At 33.7% G+C, this 18,580-nt stretch overlaps 1 protein-coding gene across 14 annotated transcripts in view; it reads left to right on the forward strand.

Annotated features, from left to right (window-relative positions):
• The window catches only part of ODF2L (outer dense fiber of sperm tails 2 like), a 138,090-nt gene extending 120,496 nt beyond the window's left edge, over positions 1–17,594 (forward strand). For 10 of the 14 annotated variants that reach the window (XM_028489184.2, XM_028489185.2, XM_055084493.1 and 7 more), the window contains 9 exons: positions 578–687; positions 1,735–1,870; positions 6,985–7,095; positions 8,382–8,486; positions 10,477–10,635; positions 11,943–12,028; positions 12,111–12,273; positions 14,644–14,769; positions 17,030–17,594. In XM_028489184.2, coding sequence (XP_028344985.1) covers positions 578–687; positions 1,735–1,870; positions 6,985–7,095; positions 8,382–8,486; positions 10,477–10,635; positions 11,943–12,028; positions 12,111–12,273; positions 14,644–14,769; positions 17,030–17,158 — 1,125 coding nt within the window. In that variant the 3' untranslated portion in view covers positions 17,159–17,594. Of the gene's footprint in view, positions 1–577; positions 688–1,734; positions 1,871–6,984; positions 7,096–8,381; positions 8,487–10,476; positions 10,636–11,942; positions 12,029–12,110; positions 12,274–13,320; positions 13,416–14,643; positions 14,770–17,029 lie in introns of those variants that run through there. The other 4 variants (XM_055084494.1, XM_055084497.1, XM_055084492.1 and 1 more) reach the window with 3 other exon arrangements.
• Positions 17,595–18,580: the final 986 nt, after the last annotated feature.

Consider the following 18,580-nt stretch of genomic DNA (forward strand, 5'->3'; position numbering starts at 1 on the left):
CCCTAATGTTCATAGCAGCATTATTTATAATTACCAAGATATGGAAGCAACCTAAGTGTCCATCAACAGATGAATGGATAAGGAAGATGTGGTGTGGGTGTGTGTGTGTATACACATACACACACACACACACACACCCACACCACACACGGGTGACTATTACTCAGCCATAAAAAAAATGAGCTTTTGCCATTTACAACAACATGGATAGACTTGGAGGGTATTATGTTATATGAAATAAGTCAGACAGAGAAAGACAAATAAGAGTTCAGTAAATATAAAGGGAATTATCTTCAGTAATTATGAAACATTTTTTGAAAATAGTTGCATCAACATCCTTAAAATGTTCAGTTGGAACTGCCACTATGTGCATATAAAGTAATAGTATTATCAAATCATTATTAAAATTTACTTTAAAGTTTCCCTGTGTTCAAATTTGTACACTGAAATTTTCTGTAACAAAAGTTCCATAGTTTATAGGATGAGTGTTTCCTTGTTTATAATGTATTTGTTTTTAGGACCCTGGACAAAACCAGTGTTATGAAATAACAAGATGAGTACTTTATGTATGTTTTAGGAAGCCAAGTTGTCTGAAACAGTTTCAGCTTCCAACGCCTGGAAAAGTCATTATGAGAAAATTGTAATAGAAAAAACTGAATTGGAAGTTCAGATCGAAACAATGAAAAAGTAAGAAAAAAAATTTAGAGCCTTTTTACTGTTTCATAAGAAGTGTTTTCTGTTCTTTCCAACTTGAGTAGTTTGTATTTTGGTTCTTATGGATTACATGTGGTAAAGCTGTTTTCTATATGATTTGCTATTTATAATTTATAAACTTTTCTTAGTCTACTTTAAAAATACAATAAAAATGATTACCCATTAAAGCTGCATTGGTGTTCACAAATTATTGTTCCTTAAAGTGTCTTACATGCATAACAAAGAAAAATCAAAAATGCACATATTTTATAAATATATGTATTTACATATATTTATTTATGTAGTATAATATATATTTTTATATATAAGCAGATTTTTAAAAATGTTTTTAACAACAACATCAGCAACACAGCAATTTTAAAAATTAATTTATTTTATTTTATTTTTTTGGTTGCACCGGGTCTTAGTTGTGGTGGGCGGGCCTCTTAGTTGCATCATGCATGTGGGATCTAGTTCCCTGACCAGGGATCGACCCCGGGCCCCCTGCATTGGGAGCATGGAATCTTAACCACTGCGCCACCAGGGAAGTAAAATTACATATATTCTATACTTTGTAATTTATTATTAAGCTAACAATAAATAACCATATATTTGTTTTTGAATGTTTTACTTCCTGTATATTTTCTTCAGTTTTATCATTGAAAACTAGTGTATATGATTTGCTTCTAAAGATTATTTATTGCCTCACTTGATCCTTTTATTTAACCTTTTCCCTGAAATTGTGTGTATGTGTATGCACATGTGTGAATGATAGACAGACCTACCTGTGGATCATAGTTTAGATGTTCTACTGACTAGCAAAGAGAATGTTGTGTAATTTTTCATTGGCATCATCAATGGATAATTATTTCTAATCAGTTACTCAGGTAGTAGTAGTAGTAACCTTATATATAGATTATGGCTTCCTATTTCCTTTGCTGTATGAGTTCTATTAACTTTTGAAACTACCCTACAAAAATAACTTGAGAAACACACTTAAAATACATTGTTTGAATGAAAATTTGTATGACTTTTATAAAGGCAAGTTATTAATCTTTTGGAAGACCTGAAGAAAATGGAAGACCATGGAAAAAATTCATGTGAAGAAATTCTTAGAAAACTTCACTCAATTGAATATGAAAATGAAACTCTGAATCTTGAGAATACAAAATTAAAGGTACTATGTGTATGTGTGTATGTATATATGTATAGTATAATGACAACTTAGTCTACTTAGTAGAAGTAACTTGAAATAACAGCAAGTTTAGAGTAGTGCTCTTGTATCATTTTTTTCTTTATGTTTCTCAGAGTTTTAGAATATCATTATAATAAGTAACTTCTAAAACTATGTCTGTATATCTGTATGTACCCATATATGCACACATACTTATATAGAGATATTTGGATGTTTATAGTTGTATATACATGTAAAGGTTGTTTTCAGCAGTACTAAGATTTATGAAGTTGCATAACTGTCTCTTTGTCTCAACCTAAAAAAGTTTATTTACTCTCCAATTTTAGCAGTTAGGTGAATCATCCAAAATTATATTAACTTTAATGCATAAGATTATTTCTAGGTGTCATGGTTACGATAGGATATAGCCTCAGGCATGGTCCGTTTGAAACCAGAAAGTATGTTCTTGGCTGCTTCATAACTGGAAAGAATTTTCCAACTTAGTCAAATCCAAGGGATGATTGGTTTTTATGTGTACCCAGAGTAAAGATGGGGAAGAAGCTTTTATACATTCTGAGGAAAAGGGTATTTGAGTTCCTAGTCATAGATACATGTAACCTAATGAGACTTGACTAAAGATGATGGCATCATTTTCAGTTCCCTAATACTGTTTTTGGAGGACAGTAAATAGAAGACAGAAAAGAATCTGTTTATGGAAAAGAAGGCCAGAATTGGCAGTTCAAAACCAGTATGGCATCAGAGAACCTAGCTACTTTTTAGCTCTCTACTCTGCCATTCAAATGGCTGATGGGGCTCCATCCATTATAGCCAAGATTCAAATAACAGGATGGAGGGAAACAAAAGAATTATCTCCTCCTTTTCCCCCATCTCCTCCTCTTTAGAGAGACTTCCTGAAAGTTCCATACCAGTCGACTCTTCTCCTTATTTAGGTATATGGCCCCACCTAGTTACAGGGGAGACTAGAGAATGTAGCCTTCTAGTTATCCTGAACTCTAGCCAAATACGAATACTCCTCATTTCCTGCAACTTGTTTATGTTTTCCTCTATTCCTGTAGTTTTACTGTTCTTACAGTTTGGAATGCTTTTTTTCTCAGTATATAAATCCTACCTTTCCTTTAAAGTTCAGTTTAAATGCTGCTTCCTCCCAAAGTCTTCTCAATTAGGATGAATCTTTCCTCATAAATTCCCATCTTTGTATGCACAGGATAATCAGGGGAGGTGTGACATATAGTTAGCTCTTATTCAATATTTATTGAATTAATTCTTTAAATATTTTATCCTAGAAGAGGAAGCAATTTTATTTATTATGTTTATTTTCTTAATTTCCTTGATATCCTTCAGAGAGGGGATTAGGATATTTCATTAATTTTAAGTCTGGTTTTTAATTACATGGTAATGGAATTAATTTAAAATTACATATAAAAATCATTGAGTTAAAGTTTGCATATTGTATCCTATAAATAATTCAAAAACATGTATTTTTAACACATTCTCTGAATTTTGTTTAAGGAAAAACATCTAGGTATATTTGGCATATGTTATGTACAATGTAAAATTGTCTAGATGTTGTATTTTGTTACTTTCAATTATTTTAGAATAATTTTATATTTTAGTTTCAAATGAAGAAGATACTAGCTGATACTGTTTCTAGGGCCCCAGTGACCTCCTCTATTAAAAACAACAAAAGTTATTTGGAAGGTTACAAAGTTCTATTTGTTCATTATAGAAAGTTTGAAAAACAGAAAAGCACAAAAGGAAAAATTTAAAAATCACCTATAATCTCACAACTGAAAGATAAGTAAAGTTACTCTTTTAGCATATATATAATTTGGGAGATTTTGGACTACTTCCAGTTTTGTTTTTTTTTTTGCTATTATAATATAAATAAAAATGTGGATACTTTTAGTCTTTTTGCATATATATTTTCTTAGGATAAATTTCTGGAAGTGGAATTATATGGTCAAAAGGAAGACCCATTCTTTTTTTTTTTTTTAATTAATTAATTAATTAATTAATTTTTTTGGCTGTGTTGGGTCTTCATTTCTGTGCGAGGGCTTTCTCTAGTTGAGGCGAGTGGGGGCCACTCTTCATTGCGGTGTGCGGGCCTCTCACTGTTGTGGCCTCTTGTTGCGGAGCACAGGCTCCAGACACGCATGCTCAGTAGTTATGGCTCACGGACCCAGTTGCTCCGTGGCATGTGGGATCTTCCCAGACCAGGGCGCGAACCCGTGTCCCCTGCATTGGCAGGCAGATTCTCAACTGCGCCACCAGGGAAGCCCCATGAAGACCCATTCTTAATGTTAGTTTTATGTATTTCCAGATCACCCATCGTAAATGGGTCCCTATACTTTTTCCAGTACTAGGCAATTTTAAAACAAATCTCTCCAAATTTGATAAGTGATCTTATCTAGTTTTGGGGATTTAAATACCATCTATGTCCTGGGGGCTCTCAAATTTATATCTCTAGTCTAGACCTTGCCCCTGAATTCCAGACAGGTATACTACTGCTTACTTGAAATCTCCACTTGGATATTTCATAGGTGTCTCAAAATTATCATGTCCAAAATAGAGTTCCTATATTCCCCAATATGGTTCATCCTACAGTTTTTCTTGTCTCAGTTAATGGCAGTCACCCTTTCTGTTACTTGACTCCTTTCTCTCACACCTGCTTCCAGTTTGTCAGCATATCTACTTCAAATATATCCAGAATTTGACCACTTCTCACCAGCATCACTGTCATCCTGGTTCAAGCCACCATCATGTCTCGTTATTATAGTGACTTCCTACCTCTTCTCTTTGCTTCTGCCCTTGCCCCTGCCCCTGCAGTCAGTATTCAGTGTAGCAGTAAAGTAGTTCCTATAAAAATGTAAGTCAGACCATGTCACTGCTCTGCTCAAAACCCTTCAGTGATACCTTGATTAATAGAGTAAATATCTAAAAGGCATTATACTATCTGGCTTTCTATTACCTCTCTGACCTCATATCTTTCCACGCTTCCCTTTGTTTTCTTGCTTTCTGCCACATTAGCCTTCTTGCTTTTTTCCCTAACTGGCCAGGCTTTCTCCCACCATTGCCTTTCTCTACAGGAATCCTCTTCCCTCAAAGAGCCATACTTCCTTTTGGTGTTTACTCCAAAGTCCCTTTCTCAGGAGGCCTCCCTGGCCCAGTCCCAACTTGTCCTTACTGTCTTGCTTTTGTGTATGATATATTTTACTTCTTGTTTTTTGTCTATATACCCCTTATTTGTGTCTATCTATACATGGAGTATGTTAAGCTCACAATGGAAGGGATTTTTGCTTATTATGTTCACTACTAGAAGACTATCCATTGCCTAGAGCATTTTTTAATAACTAGTAAGTATATTTTTTCATGTATTTGTTGATCATTTATGTTTCTGCCTTTTGGAATTACCTACTTATTATCCTTTACATGTCTTTTTTCATAATTATTATATAAGAGCTCTCTGTATTAAGGGTATTAATCTTTTGTCATAATCTTTTACTTTTTTCACATTTTGTTAGGCTTTTTAGTTTTTTGAGGGGCTATGAAATTTTGGAGATATATATACATGTACATATGTATGTATATATATGCATCTGTGTGTGTGTATATTATATCTTATTTTCCTTTTCGGCTTCTGTTGGGAGTCTCACATTTCTGCACATCTGACTGCCTGTGATCCAGATAGAGACTGTCTTTTCAAGGATGTTTGTATAGTGAACATCCTTGGAAGATAACAATGTTTCCTTCTACCAAAAGGCATGCTTACTGCCTGTTACAAGAGATTTGGGTTCCCTAAACTCAGAGTTGCTTCTTTATACATCCCACCACGTGTACAGGTGTCATCTGGCCCTCTTGGTGTTGCTCTGCGGGAAGTGAGGCTTTGGAAACTAACACAAATGCTAATATCTAGCTACTGCTATTGCTTTGAGTAATAAAGAAATTAAGTCTCTGACCCAGGAGTCTTGTGTCTTCTGCCGGCGTGCATGAAACTGTGCTAGGCTAACTGGTAAACCTGGAGGATAAAATGTCAGACTCTTACAGTTCATGATATCGTCTTTTGATTTTATGCTTAGTTAGGTTTCTGCTATCCTAAAATCAAATCAAATTTTACCTGGATCTTCTGTGAAAAAATTTAAGCTTAACTTTTAAATATTTAATACATTAAAATAAATATATAATTGTTTAATATAAAAATCATGTTTGCTGAAGGCAAATAGTTAAATCTGCTTCTTTCCTAATAAATGGTTCTTAATACCATTATATAGTGATCCATATTTTCCCCATTTATTCAAAAATCCAACCTTTGTCATACACTAAATATAATCTTAGTGTATTTTTCTTTTTCTATTCCATAGACCTCTATATTATTATGTTAGTATCTTAATAATTTTAGTTCTTTATATACTTTAATATCTAATAAGTACTGAGATTCTCTACTTAGTATCTTTTAAAATTTTTATTAGTCTCTTTATTTTTCCATATGAATTTTAAATTAATTTTGTCATATTCCTCTTCCCCTCAACTGTTATACTTTTGGTTGTAATTACAGTAAAGTTTTATTGATTTGGAAAAGACTGATATGTCAAAGAGTATTGAGTCCTCCCTTACAGGAACATGGTCTTTCTATTTTCCAAGTCTTTTTCGTCAGTAAATTTTTAAAGTTTAAAAATAGGTCTTGGGCTTCCCTGGTGGCGCAGTGGTTGGGAGTCCGCCTGCCGATGCAGGGGATACGTGTTCGTGCCCTGGTCCAGGAGGATCCCACATGCCACGGAGCGGCTGGGCCCATGAGCCATGGCCGCTGAGCCTGCGCGTCCGGAGCCTGTGCTCTGCGACGGGAGGCCACAGCAGTGAGAGGCCCACGTACTGAAAAAAAAAATAATAATAATAATTGGTCTTGAATAAGTCTTATTAAGTTTGCTCATAAATATTACTAACTTCCTGAAATTCCTAATTTTAGATGGTAATTATATGCAATCAGAAATAATTATTTTATTAGCTTCGTTGATAAATGAGTTATGTTTTTTAATGCTATAGCACTGGAGTACAAATGAATTCTAATGATTTATAAAATCTATTTATATATTCCTTAATAGACTACACTAGCTGCTTTGAAGGGCGAGATTGCCTCTGTTGAAAATGAGCTCTTAGAATTGCAAGAAGTAGAAAAACAACAGAAAACCCTTATTGAAGCTTATAAAACTCAGGTGATCATTGCATTTATTTTAATGTTTGTTAAATTTGGTAGATAATTTAAAACACTGCATTTGTTTATGATGTAAAAAAGCAGAACTGAAAAAAGGTGGAGTTATTATTTGTGATAAAATATGATATATCCCAAATATTTCTTAAGGTCCCAAATACTTTTATAAAATGATGATTCTGCTGATTCCTGATTTAAATATCCTGTGTTTATATTGGTTATTCCTAAAAGTAGATCTAAAATTAATTACATAGTTGTAATGTGAACCTATAATAATCCTGTTAGTTAATTTTGGTTATATTTGTCATCTTGTATTTTTAATGGTATTGATTTAGAATAATGACTCCCTTCAAGGGTCATTAAAGCACAATATTTTCTCTTTCCAAATAAATAAAGTATAATTCAGATTTACTCACATGAAAGACCTGGAAAAGAACAGATGACAATATGTATGGAATAGAGAGTGTGTTAATTGGTCATTTATAGAAAAGCTTAAGTATTAGAAAGTTTAAGAAAAATTTCATTTGAAGGATGGGACTTATGTAGGTCCTTGAGTGATGGGTAACAAACTGTCAATAAAGAGCTTGATTTTCTTGGAAGAGAGTGTTTGAATGAAAAATAATGAACTAAAGGTTAAAACTTAAGGAGGGGCATAATGTAGGTAAGTAGGAAGCGCTCCATCCCAATGGTTTAGATAGGAAATTGGAGTTGAAACATCCAGTTAGAATATTGCAGTCATCCCAGCTGGAGGTAAGAATGGAGGCTGTGATGGACTGTGGAATGCGTTATTGGGAATGTCATCTGGGTCTTCCAGCTGGTTGTTCTGGTTTAATGCCCCATCAAGAATACTGTAGATGAGTTACCATATTCTTGACTCTGGGCCTTGTATAAAGTGCTCAGATATTTTTTGAGCAGATTTTGATTCGGAGAGTGAAATAATTGGTTTGGGAGCTAGTTTGGACCAGAGACTGATTCTTTAAAGTGACGTGGACCTGCAAATGAGGATCTCTCTCTAATATTCAGAGCTCAGGTGAAGATTCTAGAAGTATTGATGGGAAAAGACAGGTAAATCATAAAAGGATTGTGGATTAGAGTAGAGCACTGAGTGATTCCTGTATTTAAAGAAGGAATAACATTAGATAAACATACTGAGAGTATTAATAGGAAAATGATAATGGGTTTAAAATTGAAATTTTAAAATTTAAATTCAATTTTTTAGCTTTTTATTTCATACAGTGGTCCTAATAATAAAATAATGCATCCTACTCTAATAATATTTTTTATTTTCAGATACAGAAGTTGCAAGAAGCAGCTGAAATGGTGGAAAGCAGATGTGAAAATTTGCTACAAGAGAATAACCTAATAACAAAAACTAAAAATAAAAAATTAAAGAAGGTAAGTTTGACATTTTAAACAATGAAATAATGTTTTATGTATGTTTTGTACTTTATGAATTTTATATAAATTCTTTAATTTTGGTCATTTTCTTTAGTTTAGACCTAGAAATTATCTGTTCTCGATTTCTGCGGCAGTTTGTTTTCTAAGGACATGATGTTTCGTCCAGGCTTGAAATGTTTGTTTGTGTGAATGTTTTTTTGTTTTTTTTTTTTTTGCTTTTTCCTAAATATTTGGAAAATAACATAAATGTTTAATTTTTCTGGTACAAGAGCAGACTTAAGTAGCAGAAAAAATGGTTATTTATCACTGAGCTTCATACAAAGTTGAATACCTTTCATTTTTAATCTTACCTTTTTATTCTCATAGCAAATCTTTTGTGTAAAAAAGCAAAGTAAGTATTCTCTGCTAAATGCTTTTATGGAGGAAAAATAACATTAAAAAACCCAACATCATTTACTTTTTTTTTTCACCCTATTGCAAAAGAATGAGGGGAAGTTCAGTGTTGGCAAGTTATGATGTTTTTGTGAATATTTTTAAGTTTTGAAATGAAACTGCATCCCTTTTTGGGTCTTTTCACGTTGTTTTAGTAAGGAAGCAGCAAAAGTTGTAGGACACTGACTCCCCTGACTCCCGGCTGGGGACATCATGGGATGTTACTGGTCACTTCCAACTGAGTGTAATAAGGTGACTGTCTCTTGGTTGTCCCCACATCTTGGAATTGAGAAGTCTGAGTGAGGCACCAATGTGAAGAAGAGGTCAGCCAGAGCAGATATTCTGCTGGTTAAAAGAGATAAAGGTAGCCTATCAATTATGCAACTTACTACTTAGAATTCTCAATACTTTTCACCTATTTTTAGCAGAGCAGAGAAGAAATCATTTCATACCTCTTGATCAGTTTTTCTCATGAGACATACAATGCAAATGTCTCCTCTGTTGTAGGCAGCACTCTAAATAAATGTCTATTTAAAAAACCTATTCAAAAGGCCAATGGGGCAGGAGCCTGTGGTTTTCAAATACTGTGAGGTCACAATGTTTTCTTACTGGTATTAAACCAGACAAGCCATTATTATTATTTTTTTTAATGAAATGCTTCCTTTTTCTTTTCTACTGTTTTAAGTCTCCTGGTTTTCTCATGGGCTCTTAGATGTTTGGGGACCCAGAGGTAGGCTTTGTTCTACTTTTATCTTTTGTGATCAAGAATGCCAGATGTTGCACAGCAGCTCTGTGTGTTCCCTGTCTCAGGGAAAGAGTCTAGCTCTTGTTTTCCCTCCCTATGAACATCCTAAGTGCCCTATGTCTTGTTATTTTTTCTTAATTAGCAGTACAAGCATTTCTTTTAGGGCTGCTTCGTGTCACATCTCCACAAAAGTGCCACAGTGAGGAATTGCAGCAGCCAAAGAGATTAATATAGATACAGTTAGATTTGTTCTTAGTAACATAGTAACATTAATGATCAAATTATAGTCTACTGAGTACTGATGATATTAGCTATTTTGAATTTATATACAGTAAACCCACTGATTTGGACTAAGCTGAGCACAGCAAGGCTGCTCTAATTGAAATATCTGAGTTACCAGATCGAATGACAAAAAGTCTAAAGTTACTTTAGACTGATGGCTGCACAGCAGAAAACTACCATACCAGCTTTCTTAGTAATAGCTATACTTGAATATAAATGACAGGATTCAAAAAAGTTTACTTTCCTGAGTAATTTAAACAGTCTCCCTGCAAGCTAATATTACCATATTTGTTTATTCAGCAAACTTTTTGGAAACTAATTGAAGTCCAGCCCACTTTTGAGTTATACATTCTTATTTAGCAGTGTCTAACTTAAAGTTTATTCTTATTTATTTGGTTAAATCTTTTTTTAAAAACTATTATACCTAAAACATTTACTATATTACAAGCATATCTAGTATTTAAGATAGTAAAAACGTTAATGCTGAATGTGTGATCTTGCACTTATTTCCCTAATGCTACAACTCAGGTGAGAGGCCAGATGGAGTCTCATCTGAAGGAGTTAGAGCACGTCCGCGATTCCTTGACGGTGGCAGAACAGAGGCTTCACGAGTGTCAGGAGAGTCTGCAGCACCACAAGGGGAAATGTGCAGACCAGGCACACGCCATTAGGGAGCTTCAGGGCCAGGTGTCCAGCCATCATTTTGATTTTTGCTAGATGTGTTAAATGCTTTGGAATAATTTCACCAGTTGAGGGCACTCATGTCAGGGGTTGATTATTTTACTCTCATCTAAATAAGTTGATAAAAGGTCAGTTCCATGCAAATACTATATTATTTTCAAGCTATTTTTTAAAAAATTGGTAATTAAAATTGCTGATTTAGTTTATTCATACAAACCTGTATTTAGACATTTGAGGACATAGTAATAGCATGAGCAAAGGAACAAAGCTGTGTTTACATGTATATTTTTTGATGTTAGGATAAGGTAAATTATTGTAATTTACCTTACAAAAATTAGAATTTATTTCAATTAGAATTATGTACCCAGTTTATTTGTGTTATTCTCAATTATTTTTTTCAACATATACTTTTTTTACTCCATCAGAAGAGAGATCGTGGGTGCCATACACCCATCTCCTAACTCAATGCCTAACACATAGTAAACACTTAATAAATATTTTTTTAATTAATTATTTTTCAAAGAAGCGTGTCCAAAGGTGGTGGCAAGTCTTTTTCTTTATTTGCAGAATAATATTAGGAAGGATTCCCTGTCTATCTTTCAAACGTAATCTGGATTTAATATTGAAATGCATCCTCTTTTTAAAAACAGGCAAACAAAACTTTGCTGAGTTTAAGTTTCTGAAAAGAGATCTTTCTAGGAAAATGTCAAATCACATAGATAACCTAAATTACTAATTGAAATTATGAGAAAAATTCTTTTTTTTTTCTCAAAACTTCTTAAACTATTTAAATATAGCTTTTGAAGCAATGGGAAGAATATTCTGTCTTGACATGGGCAGGTGTGTCTTTGGTTGATTTGCTTATCTATTTTATTTTGCTTCTCACAAATATGGTTTGTACTCAGAGTTACAACTTCACGTATATTCAATTATCAATCACTATCTGTAAGTGAAACAGAAAACTGTAAGAGTAACCCTAAGTATCCAACAATAGGAGATTACTGTTTAAAATCTTCACATTTACTTAATAAATGTTCTTTTTCAATAAAACATTACTCAGAATGTTTTAATTGCCATCTTTCAGTAAAATTTTTCATAGATTTTCCGTGAGGCAACATAGTTTTTTAAAAATTAACCAGGAATTTAAGAACTTGTGTATTAACAATGTAATATTTCTTGGTGTCTCTCTGTATAGGAGTAATAATAATATTTATACCTTCTTCTTTTTTATAATTGTTCTAATGATAAACTGTATAGATTGCTTCGGAAGTTGATTATAAAGAAAATAACCAAGAAAATTTTTTCTCCTTTAGGTTGATGAAAATCATGATCTTCCGACAAAGCTTTCTCTGGAAGAGGAAAATTATCTTATTCAGTTGAAATGTGAAAACCTTAAACAGTAAGTATTAAATTGACTTAAAATTGGTGTTACCTTTTTTTCTACTCACTATAATTTTAAAATATATGTCTTCTGTAAAAAGAAAATTAGAACAGATGGATGCAGAAAATAAAGAGCTTGAAAAGAAGCTGGCAAACCAAGAAGGATGTCTTAAGCATACTAATCTTGAGTTTAAAGAGAAATCTGCAGAATATAGAGCATTGGCCAGACAGCTGGAAGCTGCTTTAGAAGAAGGAAGACAAAAGGTACAGATGGCCTTTATTCAGAAACTTTTTAATTAGTTTACCAAAGAGTCATCTTTTGAAACAGACAATATCTCATCTTGCCAAACCTACAGTTATTGTTTTTATCCTGATGACAGGGTGAAGGGAGCAATTACATTTTTGTTTTTTACCTGCTTTTCCCTTTTGGAGCTAAACAGATAGATTACTGGTCCAGAGTTACTTCACTAAATAAATGATGATGTGGCAGGGTAAGGGGCAGAGATGGAAAACACTTTAAAGAAGTCCCCCCTCTTTTTTTTTTTTTTTTAATGAAACCACAGCAAATATGCAAATTATTGAACCTTTTGGTTTTGATCAGGATTCAGTGAGCTATAAAGCTCAACTCCCTTTTCTTTTGGCAAATGTTGTTGTATAAATAAATACAGACAAGAATTAATTTCCAGTTAAATCCATCTGGATAGCATTTAATAAATATCTCACTGTCTGTCAAGCATTCTGCTAGTGCTTATGATGCAAAGATGAATAAGACCTGGCCTCAGCTCTCAGGACACTCACAGTCCAGTAGGGAGATAACATGTGAACAAACAAATGTCATCCAGCAAGTAGGTGCTACAATGCAGGGAGAATACAAGGTACACTGAGGGGGTGTGGTTAGTTCAATCTGGAGAGGAGGGGAAAATGATTCAGGAAGATCTCAAAGAAGAGGTAAATTTATCAAGTGATTTGAAAATGTACTCTTGAAAGACACTAGGTGGGCTTTGGAATCCACAAGAAGTAGATTTGAATTCTGGCTCTGACACATTATACCCTGACCCAGGGCAAGCTACTTTCTAAACATTAGTTTTTTAATTGATAAAATGGGGATGATGAATTTCCTCATAGGATTGAATGACACTAAAAGGAGATTGTCTATACCCTGATGACTCTCAGAAGTATATCTCCGCCCCAGACTTTTTTCTATCCTGACATCTAAATGCATATATTCTGCTACTTATTTGACATCTCCACTTAACATAGGCATCTCAAACTTAACATGTCCAACGCCAAATTTTGAATCTATCTCTCTAGACTCTCTTCCACCCATGGTCTTTCCCAAGCCTGTTTAAGGCAGTTCCACAAGGGTGAGATAACATCTGATATCCTTGAAATGTGGCTCTTAAATCGTAAGTGTCATATAGATATATTTTGATTTTTTTTTTAACTCCAGGAAAGCAATTTAAATTGACTTTGAAAGACACATCATTGAATGAAAGCTAAGTAGTAAAATGTACTGCCAATGATAGAAGTGTAATCCAGATTTCTCAGTCCCAACCTTTGGGAGGAAAATAAGAAGTGACCTTATCCTGGCCTCAGACTAAATGGACTTTGGAAATGCTAGGTGCTCTCAGATTCCTTCTCACAAGTGTTCAGTCCCCAGAGATGTGTCTGCCCTCTCCTTTCTTTCCTGCTACAATGGAATATGGGGTTGTCTTTAGTTCCTGCCACATGAGGAGTGCCATCACTGCACTGTCACCATTGTCTACACTGCAGGACGTTGTAAAGGACAGAGATACTTGTCCTGAGGGCCCTTTCTCCCACAGCTTCAAATCCTGCTATCCTCACAATCACCCTTGGAATTTGTGCACAAGAAATCTTTGTAAATAACTTAGAACTTAGTCCATGGGAGTGAGATTAGAGGACAGTCCTTCCTACTAGTTCCTTGCTCCTGAACTAGTCCCTGCGTCCACTGTCATTCTTATGGATCCAACCCAGCATTCTTGCAGATAGGCTCCCAAGTATCTGAATCCTTGGATGAACGTAACTAAGCTAGACTTTCTGCTAAAATAAGCCATAGGAGAAATATGAAAACTCAAATTCAGAACATTTTGGAAGTGAATGAATGAAAAACCAATCTCGTGTGTGTGTCTCTGTGTGTGTGTGTGTGTGTGTGTGTGTGTGTGTGTGTGTGTGTGGTGTAAATATCACCTACCCTGCCCCCATTTCTGTCCATCCAAGTCTATAATCAGCGTTGGTTGTGGACTTTAGATGTCCCACCACCACTCCAGACACCATGGTAAATACAAATACTGTAAAACATGGCAATTGGTCTCAGCAGGTTATAGAAATATAGTATTGGGGAAAACCTACCAACGTCACAGAGCAGTGCAAATACGTATACCTCTTCCACTTCAAGCTAATTTTTCAGGTACTTACACAGCAAAGAGGAGAATACATGCTTACACTATGCGTTTCTCAAGATAGAACATCTTTAAACACTTTCTAATTAAATTGTCTAATATCCAAATAATACCTATTTGGAAAGAAGAGATACAGTATAACTATGTCAAGGCTTTAAATCATATCTTAAAGAAAGCACATTTAGTTTTTTTATTCTTTTAATTAAAATTACAGGTTTCTGAAGAAACAGAGAAAATGTCATCTAGAGAAAGGGCTTTACAAATTAAAATATTAGATCTGGAAACTGAGCTTAGAAAGAAAAATGAAGAACAAAATCAACTTGTTTGCAAAATGAACAGTGTAAGTATTAGTATGGCTTAATGTATTTTCATTAAAAATAAGTTAGCATTAACATTCTTACCATGGAGTTTAGTTATAAACAATTAAAATACAAAGTGAGGGGAATCAAGGCTATTGCTTTACTAATAGTATTAAAAATAACAAATAATATAAATCATAAAAAATAAAAATGTTAGCATTTGGGCAAAGAATTATTATCCCGCATCCTTGGTAGCATCTATTACATTTCCCCCAAAGTCTCATCAGGCCCTTTCCCTGCATATTACTTTTACATGATAGATGCTTAATGAAAGTTATAGATATCGTTGACTTATTTTCTTTCTAATATGAATTTTTCAGTTTTTAAGATAAACACTATTATTATGAGTTAGATTTTGATATGTCTTAAATAATGCATATTATATTTTAGAAAGTTATAAGTTGGTGTTAAGTAAACATTTTATATCTGCATGTGAAGTGGATGCTTTGGTCCACTCAGCCATGAGATGAGAATACCAAATTGGCTGTGTTTAATTAGTCTTCTAATGTTTTTTCCTAACTATTCATGAAACAGTCAGATGGCATAACAAATTGTGAAAGCTCGCACTAGTTGTGACTGAATTACTTGAAAACTATCTACTTAACAGTGACACAGGAAATAATACTTTATTTTTTCCAGGAGCCAGACTCCATGAAAATGTATTTTTTCATTCCCAAGCATCTAAATCATTGAAAACCTGAAAGGTTCAAAAGTTAAATGAGTTTTGACCTGCAGTATTTTAATTTTATTGCCATCAAAAGTTCCACGGCAATTTAATCAGAACAAAACATTTCTCATTTTTAATTTAGCACAGGCCTTCCCTTTATTTCAAAACTTTTTTTTTTAACTCACTGTCAGACTTTCTGTTGTAAAATATGTGTGATATTCTTTGTGTAATTGAAACTTCTGAAAAAATAAAATAAATATATTAAGATGAGGTGTGTTTGCTATAATATTCCCAGTACTTGGCAATATTAAAGCTGCTAAAATAGGTAGATTTAAGATCTGATGTTTTGTTAAACCTGATCATTTTTACAGTAGTAAAAAACTAGAATTCTAACCATAGATTTAGACATTGCTGAAAAATGGGTTTATGAGTTCTTTCCCTTCCAGGGGACAGTTTAGTTGGCAATTCAGTATTTGTTTTGTATACAAGCCTTAGCTCCTTCTGAACTGTAAGCACCCTGAGAGGCTGTCTCATAGTTAATTGTATGCTGGTGTCTTCTAGGGTGCCCTGCCCACAGTGGCAGGCCTCTACAGATTTTCTGCCCAGGTGCTCCAGGGGAGGGTCGAGTGCTTGCACAGACCCAAGGGTGACCCTCAGCATCTTACCTCAGACCAAGAAGCCTGCAATGTCTTTGGAGTCTTATATATTATACTAAAATCCATGTACATTTTGCATTCTACCTTACAGTATGTGTGTTTGTATTAATATTTTTCCCTCCCAAGTTGTTGAGTAAAATCGATGTTCCTCAAAGATTCACTATATTCATTCTGTGACTTTGTGTAGCTCAGCCTAGCAAGTTGTTTCATACCACCCACCACACTTCCCCTGGGGGCATCACTCAGTTTCAGAAGGTATCGGGTGTCATTGAACACCTGATAGGAAGGATATAAAAGATTTTTCTTCTCAAGGTGCCTACATTTTAGTTGGAAGCTGGATGATATTTGCAGCCTGTCTATCTAAAGTATTTTCAGTGAACAGATCTCTTGGGAATTTATATGCAGCTGAATATTTTTCAAATACGTTTAAAATTTTTTCCTCAAAGAATACCCATGATACTGAGTTCATTTTATTTTTTAAAAGAGTCTAAAAATAAAATATTCATATTATCAAAACTAGAATTCTGTCAGTTTTTAAGATAGCAAAAGTCATTCTTTTAGGCAAAGAAAATGGCAAAAACTAGTATTAAAATATGTCATGTTAAATGTAATAGAAATTAATTGTGACAGTTTTAAGTAAAATCCATTTGAGTTAATCATGTTAAATATGTAATAATTGGGGGCTAAGTGAATGTGTATTACAACAAACTCTGTCACAGTAGAGATCAACCATATATGTGCTTTATTCTAGATTTTAAAGAAAAGTGAGCTCTAAGTTAATAACATCAGATGTTAGGATTCTTTCTTTAAAAAAATTAAAAACCATGTATTCAATTATTGTGTATATAAATTTTATATTATGACTATCCTTTGATATGAATGTCATTATTAATTATCTTTATTTCTTTTTTTATTTAGAAAGCACAACATCAGAAAGTATGTTTGAAAGAAATACAACATAGTCTTGAAAAGTCGGAGAATCAAAATGAGAGTATTAAGAATTATTTACAGTTTCTTAAAACTTCTTATGTAACAATGTTTGGATAAATTGTTGGATTTATTTTCTATAAGCAATAGGTTTTTACTAAGAGTCTAAAAAGTAATTAGGTAAAAATTAAATATACTATCTGTTGCTATATTTTATGATTTATGGGTGGTACTATTAGGGTTTTTATGTAAAGATTTTTGAAACATAATTTATTATCCAATTGAAACTTTAAAACAAGATACATGTTAGTATTCCTTTTTTTGCTGGATAATCTTCACTTAGCTCTGGATTAATATCTATTTAATTTATTTTGGTTTTTGGAATATTTTACACACAGAAAAGAAGCCAGAATCATTCTTTGTGACTGTAGCAACCATTCAAGTGAATTTGTAATAAACCTAGGCCAATTTGAGCCAAATACATGATTTTAAATAATGTATATAATTGTTTTACATTATGGTGCTGTATATTTATATATTAATATAATAAAGGAAAATATCCTGGATATTATTTTTAATAATGGTATAATTGCATACTTTCTAGAGATACCAAAGGTCTCAGTGTACTTAATATTGTTTCAAATATGCTGAGATGCCATTATAATTTCTGTGAGGTTTTAAATATAGAATTTTAAGTCATGGCTACTAAATGCCAACTGACCGTAACAGGTGAAAATATGTTGGCTTGCATTGTTTCTTTATAAAGAATAGGCATTTAGGCTCTCCTGTAAATTCTTAGTCTCTTTTGTTCTTCATCTTATGTTAGTGATTGTCTGATATTATTAGTGTAGACATTCTGAAACCCCTGAGTTAAGTGAAAGATTAAAGGGGAATAACTTGTCCCACCCCTACCCATGGTCAATTCACATGGGATGATCAAAATAAACACTCTTAATCCCAGGAAGCTTTAGAATAAGGTGTTTGTTATTGGGATGACGTAGAAGAGCTACCAAGAACATGTTCTCTGTAATCTCCTACCCTATGTGTCAAGGCAGGATACTCTAAAAGGGGATGGATGTAATTGACAAGGGATCAAGTAGTAGTGACTCCTCTCAGAGAAAGGCTTGAGAGCTGTTTATTCAAAGAACACTCAGGTCTCAAAAGATTGTTCAAAGAGGCAAGTTGTGTACTACACAGTCCAGCCTATGAACAGAGCTCAGTCCCCCCAAGATGTTTTATCCACTTCTGACCAGAAATGGGGGCCTGCTTATTTCTGGTCCCCTCACTCCTAAGACTGCCATATCATCTGCAGGGGCTTACTTCCCTGTGACCCAACTGCTTCATAGTATTTTTCTTAAAATAGCAAAATACAGTAATTTCAGAAACTGGCCACATTTTTTTCCCAACAATTGCCAACAATATTAGATTTGCCTTTTAATTTTAAATCATAGTACTTGTGGTACTAAAACACATGCTTGACCCTTGTGGTCCTTTCTTCATCTCCTAAGGCAAAGACAGCCTTAGGAAATACGTGAAAGAAAA

The sequence above is a fragment of the Physeter macrocephalus genome, chromosome 4 (genome assembly GCF_002837175.3).
Source record: "Physeter macrocephalus isolate SW-GA chromosome 4, ASM283717v5, whole genome shotgun sequence".
Taxonomy (NCBI): Eukaryota; Metazoa; Chordata; class Mammalia; order Artiodactyla; family Physeteridae; genus Physeter; species Physeter macrocephalus.